The sequence below is a fragment of the Notothenia coriiceps genome, unplaced genomic scaffold (assembly GCF_000735185.1).
Source record: "Notothenia coriiceps isolate Sejong01 unplaced genomic scaffold, NC01 NC01_scaffold00037250, whole genome shotgun sequence".
NCBI classification, from domain to species: Eukaryota; Metazoa; Chordata; class Actinopteri; order Perciformes; family Nototheniidae; genus Notothenia; species Notothenia coriiceps.
This window is the reverse complement of record NW_011369951.1, coordinates 14120652-14132751: the sequence shown is the minus strand read 5'-3', so window position 1 is coordinate 14132751 and position 12100 is coordinate 14120652. Positions and strand designations below refer to the sequence as shown.

Sequence of the window (12100 nt, the reverse complement as noted above, 5' to 3'; positions counted from 1 at the left end):
GACAGTTACGCTTAGCTGCGGTGGGAAAGAGCATAAGGGATGGAAATGTGTAAGGGCGAAGGTGATTAAAAGTAACCAAACAAAACTGGCCTAAAATCATGCAACCTAAACATACTTCCAATGATAAATAATGACTGGTGTTTAGGTTGATGATAAATGCTGTCAATACAATTTTACATTGTGGAATATAATGCATTTCTTTGGTATGTGTGTTAGTTATTGTGAACTACGTCACCCAATAATCAACTTGTTTATTGGCTTTCCATTCACTAAAGGACATAAACAGTCCTCAAAGCTACACTTCCTATGTTGCAATTTAGAAATCACTTTTCGTCAGTGTTTTTTATGAAGGAAAAATTGTCACTGTTCCCTGTTGAGTCAAACTGAGTGGTTGGAAAGATTCATGCATGTCATCATTATACATTAGAGCTGCAACCTTAGTTTACTAATGGTCAGTTGACACAATATTAATTGGCAACTCATTTGATAAACTATTGATTGTGAATACAATTGTTCATGCCCGAATCTTAAGAAATACTGTTATTAGTATCTAGAATATCCGTGCACATCCTTTCCCAAAATATTTCACATTATCAAATAGGTGAAGTTTTCACCGGGAAACATCGTATGACAAAATGGCATCATCAAGTATTTTTGTCCCCCCCAACCCATGTGTCTTGTTTTTAATGATTATGTTCATTGATTGATTTACCACATTAAAAACAAAAACAAATGTCAATGTTTCTAGTGCAGCGCAAATGCAGATAATTTCATGTAGGTTATTTCTCTTAATGTATTATGTTGTAATCATCTTTCTGACTCCTTTCGAATGTTTAGTATAAATATAATTATTATCATTATTATTATAAGAAGTGGTAGCAGTACAGTTAAAGTGTAAAGGACCAGAACTCCTTGGATTCAAAACTTTATTTCCTCCAATATGAATTAAACTTGTAAAGTATGGCATTTTACATGTGCTTGTACACATTGGCATTGTCTCAATTAAGACCGCACATACATCACTGTGCCATAAATATATGGCATATGAACAAAAACTGAGGGAGATTTTGAGCCAGTGATGTGGGAACAGTCATTGGAAGACTGATGAGGACACCTTGTGGTTGCTGTGCGTTAAGGACAACACACAGTATGAGAAGTGATTAAAATGTATTTTATGTGTTCTTTAAACCAATTTTCCAAGGCCCCAGAGTAGGGGTGGGCAATATGAAGATATAGATATATATATCTATATCGAGACTATATTAGGTCTCCACGATATGCATATCTATCGTGATAGTGCACCAGGGTAGGTTTGTACGTCCTACGGCCACCATGGCCTGCGTGCCCCTGATACTGTTAAAATCTCGAAGTTGCTTTAAAAGCGTCAGAACAGTGGTTTCTGAACTGCGTTATGCTGCGTTCACAACGGACGCAATGCGAATATTCTCACCGAGTATCACCGCGGCTGTCAGCTGTGTTTACTCCTGTCATTCAAACAGGACGCGCTGGAGAGGGGGCGGAGCTTATATCCATGTAAATACTGTAGTGGAAACCAACTACGACAAAATGAACCTATTTTACCGTGATTTAATGTAATACACGTTTCAAAATGATGCCGAAGTAACTAAATACTGATAACGGTTAGTAAAAACCAAGCTGTCTAGTCAGGATTCAGAAAGTATTGCACTTCATTTATTGTCTTGGTTGATTCTGTTGGCTTATATTTTATTTTATCAATAAGGTATTTATATTGTTTTTCCCTTTTGAAACAGATGTTCAGTTATGTTAAAGTCTTTGATTGCACTTCAAGTCTAAAGTTTACATTTTAATTGTTTGGCACTGACTTTTCCTTATTGATGTTTTATGTTTAACTTAGTTATGTTTTACTCTCCTTTTCATGTTTATTGATGTTACATCACTGCGTGCTACCTAAAACAGAAAGTGAATTTTTATACTGAGAAACTGTGCCTTGAATATTTTATTTTATTTAGCAAGAGAGTGCACTTTACTTGGTGAAGAAACCAGTGTTGACGTTTGTTGTGTAGGGTGTAGGCCTACCTACTTGAACACTGAGGAAGCCATATCAAAATTCCTGTTGAATTGTTCATTCAGGGATTCATTACAGAATTAAAACCAGCTTGAAATGCTATTTTGGTCTGTTACTCCTTTTTATTTTAGTTGTTTGTTACCTTGTAGGTGGTTGTACTGTTAAGTAACTTGAAAAATAACCATANGACGTGCGTGAGCGGAACTCTCCTCTATTTAGGGTAAACGTTAAACTTTTAATACAAAAGTGGCCGACTTCTCATCCACGATTACGTCACTTCCGCTGCCTAAAACCCAGGAGGTATACGATCTAGCACTACACACACACATTTATATTGCTATAAATGTGTAAACATTTTAAGATTTAATGCATTTTAATCTGGTGCACATCCTTGATTCAGTTGTGTGTTTCTTTATGTGTTTCTCATGTGTGTACGTGTGCTTGTCCAGGAAATGGAACTGTCTGTGGAAGTAATCTTCCTGTTCTACAGTATTGTGGGTGCAGTGACTTTGATAGTAATGTCATGTCTGGCCGTGTCCGCCCTGCGTTCCACAAAGAGTGAGGTAAAAAGAAAATACATTAGAAGTACTTTTGTACACATTACACACTGTGCTGAGAATGTCTTACAATATTTAATGAGCCTAAACAGAATTGCCCCAACATGAGTAGGCCACTGTTACAGTTCTTTCTCTTCTCTTTAGGCCATTATAGTGATGACTGCTGCACAGGCTGAAGCACCAGTGGAATAACAAGAATAAGAGAAACGTCTGAAGCAGGATAAATGTCAGAGAGAAGCAATAAGAACCGCACAATAGGATTTATGATTGCAAAATAGCATTTCTAATTATTTGTTGGCTATATAGAATGAAATACAGGCATGTGAGTATATGTATTGCCTTTTGGTGTTTATGTGATATATTACTGCTTCCACCAGCCTGTGAGCATTGTATTTCATTCGTTTGAACATTTGCCACCAGATTCAACAGGGTGATAGCATTGATGTTTTACTTTCACTGCTCAGGCAATTAACTGATACTAACTCTGGGTTCTACCTGTCAGCACATTGTATTTGCACTTTTATGCAACAGGACAAAGGTCTGAGTCAAACCAATGTCTCTCTGATATGGTTAAAGAACGTTTGTGTGGGCTGTTTTAGTTTCTCAAAAAACACATAAATCAATGTTCAATGTTTGCTCATTTGTACCACATTTGATATACTGTATCTAATTATCTTTATCAATGGTTTATAGATCATTTACTGATACTTGATGTATCAGTTGTATGCCATTATTTAGAGCATATTTTGTGTTGAGAAGCTGTTATTCTTCTCCAACATGATTTTATATGCTTTGTATCCAAACATTTCAGCGATTCTAATAGTGTATATAAAAAAAAAAGACTCATCATATTAGAACAAGTATTGCATACTTATCACTATTCAAGGTTTCTCACTCACAGAAGCAAACGTTTAAAAGTCTTTGATTGAAACCTTAATTCTTCATTAATGCTTAATCATTTTAGAGCCGCAGACATGACGGCTCAATAGAAAGTGAGTATTTGTTAATGGTTGGCAGCTATAGGATTGCATTGTTACCAGAGAGTAACACAAAGATATGTCGAGAGAGAGATTTTATTCAAACAACAACACAGTGGTAACATGTGAAAATGAAAATGTATGTTAACAACTCAAGCCATAAACATGTTGCCTCTTGTAAAGTGTTCTTTATTTTTGTATTATCTTAACAAATCCCTTACAGAAGATTTTGGCATGAACAAGACAGAAGCTGCACAGAACCACAAGGCTGTCCTTGACGATGTTTCTCACAATGTCAGCTCATGTTTCAGCAGCAGCAGCAGCAGCAGCAGCAGCTTTAAGTACCCCCAGTCTGCACTTACAGAGGACAGCATGTAAGACATTTCACTCATAAATTAAGTTATATGAAGGCAAGTGTGATTCAAATCATAAATTGTCTGTACCCTTCCTGTGTAACTGTCACTTTAAGTTTGCTTAAAACACTTTAATTGTCATTTAAATGCTGGTTAATTTCACCAAAACAAATGAAAATCTCTTTATATATGTTATAGGCCTATATATAATATATATATATGTTTTAAGAGTGTGTACACTAGGGTTAGAAGCATAAACAATTATTAATGTCCGCATATCAGAAAATGAGTATTTCACAGTTTAAATACAGAATAAATTAACACATAAAACATACATGCCATTACATAAAACGTTCATAATGTTGCAACGACATTAGATAGTGTATGTAGCTTTTTTGTAAAACCAAACACCATTTATCATAAAGACACATTCATCATGATGAAATATATGAACAGTAAGAATCCCTTCTGTATTACACACACTTTGGCTCCCATGAAACAAAGGTTAAAAGGACCTGCATAAAATGCAAAATCTGAAGGAGAATTAGGTAATAATGTTCTTTTCATTCGATTATCAAGCCATTGCATTCTTTCCAAAAACAATAGTCTGACATCCTCCACTTGGTGTAAACAGGGAGTATGAGTTACATTCAAGACACATGTGACACAATAACAAAAGGCTTTGTAACTTTTCAACCTGTCATACAGAAGTAAGTTATAAAGAAATAGTAGCTGTCTGCAAACAAAACCTCATGATTAATTACAATGTAGTGCAATGTAAATACACACACTTTTTAACTCAAAGTCAAATGTAATGTAAATCTGATAAATAATTAGCATTGACAAAGGATAAAAAGTTGACAAAAACAGGATAACATATTGTAAACTATTGTAATCACATGCACTACCACCTACACACACACACACACACACACACACACACACACACACACACACACACACACAGAATAATAACAGCTGCTCTTACATGCCTGAACTGCAGTCAATAGTTCACTTTATATAAGTCCGTATCTGAGATGTGAAGGCTATAGGTGAATAATGGACAAACAAATAATTTTCTAACAGTTATGCATTGAAGATAACTTTTATGGGTCGGGAACACTAGCAGTCAAACATGAATGTACTGTCGCGGACTGTCAAAGAAAAATCAACGTCAGATTATTCAGAAAGTATCAGAAGAAAGGTTCGATATATTTCCATGTATCAACTCAAAGTAAATTATACTTTGAAAAGAACCGATCTACACATCACTCCTGGGGCCAAACACGGGGCCTGTCTTTTATCGACTGGTTATGAAAAAGGCAAGGCATGTCAGTCATGCGTTGGACGGCTACTCTTGTTCCATATTCAAGGGTGCTGATGCAGGTTCTGATATTGCTCAGCGAATATAGCCAGCTAACCATACACCCTTAGCTCTTCCAGACTGTGTTTTTTAAGTGTGTACTAAAAAATTATACACAGGACAGCAATTTTTTTCCTTGGTGTTTACTGTCTCTGGTCTGTCAGCTCTGCTCTGTGGGTATGTGTGGGTGTTTGCCGGACACTGGCACTCGAAACACGAGATCAGAGGATATTAATGATCGTGTGACATTTTAGCAAAGGTGCTCATAAAATTAATATAGAGTAAAAACTGGACACTCGATCTTAAACCTCTGGGTAGCCATGCACTAAAGTGAAGGTGCTCCTCCATATTTACAAATGACTGATATTTACTGCATTTATCTGCTGGTTGAGATTGGTTGTTCTTCATAACATGACATGTTGTGTCAAAAAGTATTTTCAATTCCCCTTTTCCCATTACTTGGTATGAACAATGTTATTTCAATGCACATGACCACTGTTTACTCTCATCGTTAGCCTTTGGAGGGCAAAGATATCCATGAACTTTATTTTAATTTGTCCATCTAATTGCCTTCCATACATTTGCAAAATAAGTATAAGTATAGGCTCCATACGGGCCTACATACAGGAAAAGACATTTCACTTTTGAGGCCTGTCCTCTAAGAAGCAGGGTGCCTTCAAAAGTCACTCAGGATGACACAGCGCTGGTGAACACGCATGTGCTCTGTGACACGGTACTGGCGGGAAAAAGTCATAGGGCAGCAGGGGCAGGGGAAGGGCCGGACTCCAAGGTGGCTCCGCACATGTCTGTTCAGTGAGCCGCGCTGACTGAAGGAGCGCTCGCACAGAGAGCACTGGAAAGGGTGCTGAACAGGGTTAGAAACTCGAGCAGATATAGTTGTTGGCATACTGGCTGACCGGGAAGAAGGTATGCAGACAGACAAGATTGATGACATCGAGGCTTGCACAGAGTCTTGCACATTAGGAGGTGAGCAAATTGTCATGGCAGGAGTCTTGTTATCACAATCTTTATGTTTGGAAACCCTCTTCTCAACCGCAGATTTATGTATAACCTCAATCTTTGGCCTGCTTCGGTCTTTTCCAACAGATTTACTTTTTTTGACACTTGTTTCTCCAGCCCAATATTTAGAGTCAACACCTGCTACAGATGTTGCTTCACTTAATTGCTCTCTATTATTCTTCCTAAACCCGTTTCCAAATGTTTCCTTTTGGCGTAATGGATTAGCAAATAGGAACTCGGTAGGTTTGGCGCTAATGTCCAGCAGTAGAATCTGGTCAGTAGTCCTTGTTGAAAAGTGCTGCCTCAGAGAACTGTAGCCTTGACTGGCAAAAGTCCCAGCCTTCTCCTCATCACTGGACGGGTATGAATGATCGGGATGGTGGGAGTGTTTGCGGCCAGAGTATTGGTGTGATAAGTGTCTTTCCTCCTCTGGTAGGCAGTGATACTCAAGGTGTCCACGGTATGAAGGCTCAACAACACTGTATGTTGGGTCAGACATGTTGTGAGCAGCAGGCATTGTTAAGGTGAAGGGCGGCTCTTTGATATCAATGCCTGGCATATTTTCTGGTTCTACAGATGTGGGACAATCAAAGCTGGAGAGACCGCCAGTGACATCATCCAAACATGATTGATGTGTCCGAGAGACAAGCTGAAGGACATTGTATCTCTTGTCCATCTTGGCTGTGTTTCTGTTGACTGTCTCATATTCTTCCTGACTGTGTTCCTCTTTCACGTCTTCCTGGGTACACACATCTTCCCAGAGGGAATCACTTCCTGTGTCTGAGTCCAGTGCAGGAAGTGGGGCTTTATTCCTCAGATCTTTTGACTGAATGGATTGTTCCTCTGCTGCATTGGCCATCCAGACCTTTTGGTAATCAGAGCAATCCATTCGCTGATGTTTGAAGGGGAAATCCTCGAAAGTATCATACATTTTATACTTTAACCCTCTGGTGAAATTGCTGCAATCCATGTTCTGTGAATCATCCCTAATAAGTTTAATGTATTTTTTATTAACTGAAACACAATGAGCATGAGGATCATTAGGATCTGTAATGCTCATCTGTTCACTATTCTGTCCTGTTAAATTATATGAATTGCTAATGTTGTAATCCTGTTTGAGGGTGTCCGACTGATCTGAAGTTTCCTTGTAATCCCAACTCTGTGCCCCAATGTGGTCTTTATTGTTTATGTAAGCCTGATTCTGTGCCCCATGAAGATTTCCGTGTGTGGAGGTAATACCCTCATCGATGTTGTCACTGTCTGTGCTTCCTGACCGAGAGTAAGGGGCCCTGCTGGAGCCGGCTGAGGATTGGGATACTCGATGGTAAGGGGGCATTGGTGTCTCTTCTTCCAGCTGGAGCATAGCTGCTCGACTGCTGTGACGGATAACAGGCACACACCCAGAGCATGGAGGTGGTGATGAGGAAGAGGATGATGAGGAGCACTTTGAGGGCGAAACGTTGTCCTTAAGATGGGAGGTTGAGAAATGAAGCAGGGGAGAGTGACGTATCTGAGTTGTGTCTTCTTTTGTGTTAGTTTGCGTGTCTTCTGCTTTACTTGGAAATGTCAAACACAGTCCCTGTTTCTTCTCTTTTCTGCTTGTCTCCTCCTCTTTCTCCTCAGAAGTGCAGAGTTTATTCGACCTCCTCCTGTCCTCAACTGTCCTCTCTAGCTCCCCATCTGTGCTCCCATGGCATGGCTGTGGCTTTACAGCGCCAGCTGAATGACTTGAATGAAACTGATCCTTTTGCACCTCTTTGTCGTCTCCTGACTCCCCAAGCACTTCAACTATGCAAGGGATACTTATAATGATATCCTGAGGTTCTTGTCTGCAGTTGCCTGTGTTGACACTGCTCTCAGTGCTTTCAGATATACTATGACAGGTATTTACCTTCCTCAAAGAGCTTGTATTGTTTCTGCTACAGTGATTTGTACCATTTTTACTGCTACTTCTACTTGGATCTATGTCATTGCATGTGCCCACATTGGCTGAATACGGATGATCCTCTGGCAGATACTTAATAAGGGTTCCAGTGGAGACATTTGCATTATCTCCGGCTTCTGCCTCAGTCTGTTGCCTAGCCTTTAGAGCCCCCTGCAGACCATCCATCTGAAGGTAGCAGGCAGCAGTGAGCAGGTTGTGATACTGGTGCTGGCTGCGAGAGTATGGCAGATCCCCGGTATAGATGAAGTCTAAAAGAAGTGGCAGTACGGAGTCAGACAGACACGGAGCCTGCAGTTCCACCAGGGCGCCAGAAGAGGACAAGATAGAAGCCAACACTGGACTAGAAGCTGCCAGGACACACCTGGGTGCACAAAGAATAAGGATTTGTGTAATTCTGCATAAAATCATGAACATCTGGACATATAACATCCAAAATAACATGAATTTATAATATGTTTTGCCATGATATATTTGTTTGTCTGTTTATGTTGCTCACCTGTGTGCCGGGTAGAGTTCACCCGGGTCCTGTTTTGGTCTGAGCACGACATCACAGAACTGACCTTGTTCTCTTTGGAGGTTCAGACTTGTTAACAGCGATGCTGCGTGGATACTGGCTCCCCAGGCACAGGGTGCCGCCTGCAGAGTACAGAGCGCAGTAGTTGTTGCAGCTTAGATGAAAACATTAAACAGGAGAATGGCACAGAAAAAGCTAAAAATAAGCTTGATTCTTTCATTGTGATAAAACCTAGAGGACATTATTCAACTTCTGAAATCCTCCTCCTGCTGCCTTGATATTATTCCAACAGGATTTTTCAAAGATGTTTTTCGTTGCATGGCCTCAGATCTACTTCATATAGTAAACAAATCTCTTCACTCAGGTATTTTTCCACAGGCCCTGAAAACTGCAGTCATTAAACCGCTCTTAAAAAATAATAATCTAGACGCTTCAGTAATGAACAATTACAGGCCCATATCAAACCTGATTTTTCTAGGTAAAATCATTGAAAAAGTAGTTTTTCAACCGTTGAGTAATTTCTTGCATTTAAATAACTGTTTCGATGTGTTCCAGTGAGGCTTTCTTCCAAACCACAGCACTGAGACTGCTCTTGTAAAGGTATTCAATGACATCCACTTAAACACAGACAGTGGCAGAACTTCAGTGTTAGTATTATTAGATCTCAGTGCTGCGTTTGAAACTGTTGACCACAACATATTACTCGACCGACTAGAAAACTGGGTGGGACTTTCCGCAACAGTTCTAAATTGGTTTGAATCCTACTTAAAGGACAGAAAAAACTTTGTTTCTATAGGTAAATACACATCTGAGTTGACAAATATGACATGTGGGGTACCTCAAGGCTCCATCTTGGGGCCTCTTCTCTTTAACATCTACATGCTACCACTCGCTCAGATAATGAAGAACAACAAAATAAGTTACCATAGCTATGCGGATGACACACAAATTTGCGTAACAATTTCACCAGGAGACTATTCTCCAATTCAAACACTGAGTAAGTGCATTGAACAAATCAATGACTGGATGTGTCAGAACTTTCTCCAATTAAACAAAGATAAAACTGAGGTAATGGTTTTTGGAGCCAAGGCAGAACGTTTAAAAGTTAGACGCTGAGCTTCAGTCTGCAATGCTCAAACAACAGATAAAGCCAGAAATCTAGGTGTAGTCATGGACTCTGACCTGAGTTTCAACAGTCACATTAAAACACTAAATCAGCTTACTGTCACCTAAAGAATATCTAGGATTAAAAGACTAATGTCACAGCAGGATTTGGAAAACTTGTCCATGCTTTTATTTCAGTAGACTGGACTACNGGTCAGCTTTCTGTCCCCAGAGTCAGAACTAAACATGGAGAAGCAGCGTTCAGTTATTATGCTCCAAATATCTGGAACAAACTCGCAGAAACCTGCAGGTCCGCTGCAACTCTTACTACTTTTAAATCCAGGCTGAAGACTTTTCTTTTTGTCGCTGCTTTTAATTGAACTATTCATATCTTAGACTGCACTGTAACTTTTATCCATGTATTTTTTCTTTTAATGTTTATTTTATTATCTTTTCTTTTTAATGACTGATTTTAAATGCCATTTTCTTAATGTCTTTCATTTTTTGTAAAGCACTTTGAATTGCCTTGTGTTGAAAGGTGCTATATAAATAAACTTGCCTTGCCTTGCCTTGCCTTTCATGTGTTATGATGAGACTTAGTTTTTTCTTTGACTGCTTTACAGTCTCTGACTTCTCATGCAACACGGCGTCCCACTCAAAGCTTAAACAGGTGTTAAGACTTTGGAAGGCACTGTATGATCCCACTTAAAGCCTTATGTTCTTATTTCTACCACATGAACAGAACTTGCTCACAACTTCTTGAACAAGCGCACTAGTAGTCTTTCAAAACACCTTAAATCACTTGGAGACATTCATTTTTTTAGGTTTTCAATAAGCATAACTTTAAATAAATGTTTACATTCGTATAATAAATAACTAATTTCAAATATATATATTTCCCCCCAAAAAATCATGACAATTTATTGGCACACTTTTTAGTGAAAGTCAGATAAGTCATAAAAGTAATAAAGACATGTACACCAGGTGTAAATGAAGGTCTTCTTACCTGCATGTTATATGGGAAGAGGAGCAACAAACCTCCAGCAAAGCTCTCTGTGTGCTCTCAGCTATTGCTTGCAGTTGAAAGAGGGAAATAACCTCTATGGAGGCTATATACTCCCAGTCTACTATACGCACACGGTCTCATTCGGAAAATAATCACACGCCTTTCATATTGGAAACTCAGTGTGACGCGGAGGGTCAGGTGCCGATAAGGAGTAATGGAGTGTAACGTCACAATCTCCATGACCCAATATGGAGGGGGACTGAGACCAGCCCCCAGAAAACCAACAGGAAACCACAGAACTGTAGCACACAGAGCCATATTTCCAATCCCATCACGATTACATTACACAGAATATTACGTAACAATACATTTCATGTAGCTGACACTTTTATGAAAGCCACTTACAATTAGTGCAAAAAAACCCATAAAAATACAAATTCAGAACAACAAGAAAAATGCATATATTACTTCTAGGAGGCCAGACCATTGTAATCACTGGTGCATTAGTATAAAATGGGCAAAACTATTTTTTTTATATATATTTAATGGCCAATGTTGTTTTTTGTTAATAACAGGGAAGCGATTTTAAAAAAACATCAAAATTAATTTAGTTTTGAAAAAAAATAGAAACATAACAGATGCTGTCATTCATAATAATAAAAAAGACTTAATTATCTTCGACAGCTTCCTGGTTTATCTCCTGCAGGGAGGTCAGAGGTCATGGTCAGTTTATCTGTAATATGCAGTGAGCTTCAACTTTAGATACATCAACCCACTGTTGACAAAGCATACAAAACTGAATCTGTTATCAAAGCTTTAAATTGTCAGCTTTGATTTACCACTGGAGTCTGCCACTGCATTGTTAGAGTTACACACACGCCATTGCGGATGCACAGAAGAAGAAATCTGTGATCCAAACACTTCTATGTTCTTTACTTCTACACAGGACACTCCTCCAGTGTCAGGACTTGGAGCCGGCCCCTGGCCTACGCTTTGTTGACAACTCCATACTTAGCCATTTCTCCACCCTTCCACACCATGTGCTTGTCACGCCTCTTAATCTCTACAGCACTCTAATGTTACCACCACACGTTCGCTCTCCACTGCTCAGTAGTACATTTTCCTTGGCAACTGTGCAATGGAAATGCTACTGCAGCACACATAACATAGTGAACCATTACGCATTACGTTGCATATATATATACTGTGTATAT

General features: G+C 39.1%; 1 protein-coding gene and 1 long non-coding RNA gene across 3 annotated transcripts; one reads left to right on the top strand and one right to left on the bottom strand.

Moving 5' to 3' along the window:
• Positions 1 to 2328: 2328 nt before the first annotated feature.
• On the top strand, positions 2329 to 7955 carry LOC104967037 (uncharacterized). 2 transcript variants are annotated; one of them, XR_800720.1, is made up of 4 exons: positions 2330 to 2347; positions 2497 to 2610; positions 2749 to 3955; positions 7941 to 7955. It is a non-coding gene; the product is annotated as an uncharacterized lncRNA (long non-coding RNA). The 2 variants fall into 2 exon arrangements; XR_800719.1 differs by lacking the exon at positions 7941 to 7955 and having other exon boundaries at positions 2329 to 2347; positions 2749 to 3763.
• Positions 4996 to 10938, bottom strand: LOC104967038 (uncharacterized). Its single transcript, XM_010796410.1, has 3 exons — positions 10887 to 10938; positions 8759 to 8898; positions 4996 to 8623 (listed from the first exon to the last, which is right to left on the bottom strand). The coding sequence occupies exons 1-3, from the start codon at positions 10890 to 10892 to the stop codon at positions 5974 to 5976; spliced, it is 2796 nt and encodes a 931-aa protein (XP_010794712.1). The 5' UTR covers positions 10893 to 10938; the 3' UTR covers positions 4996 to 5973.
• Between the last annotated feature and the right edge of the window lie 1162 nt (positions 10939 to 12100).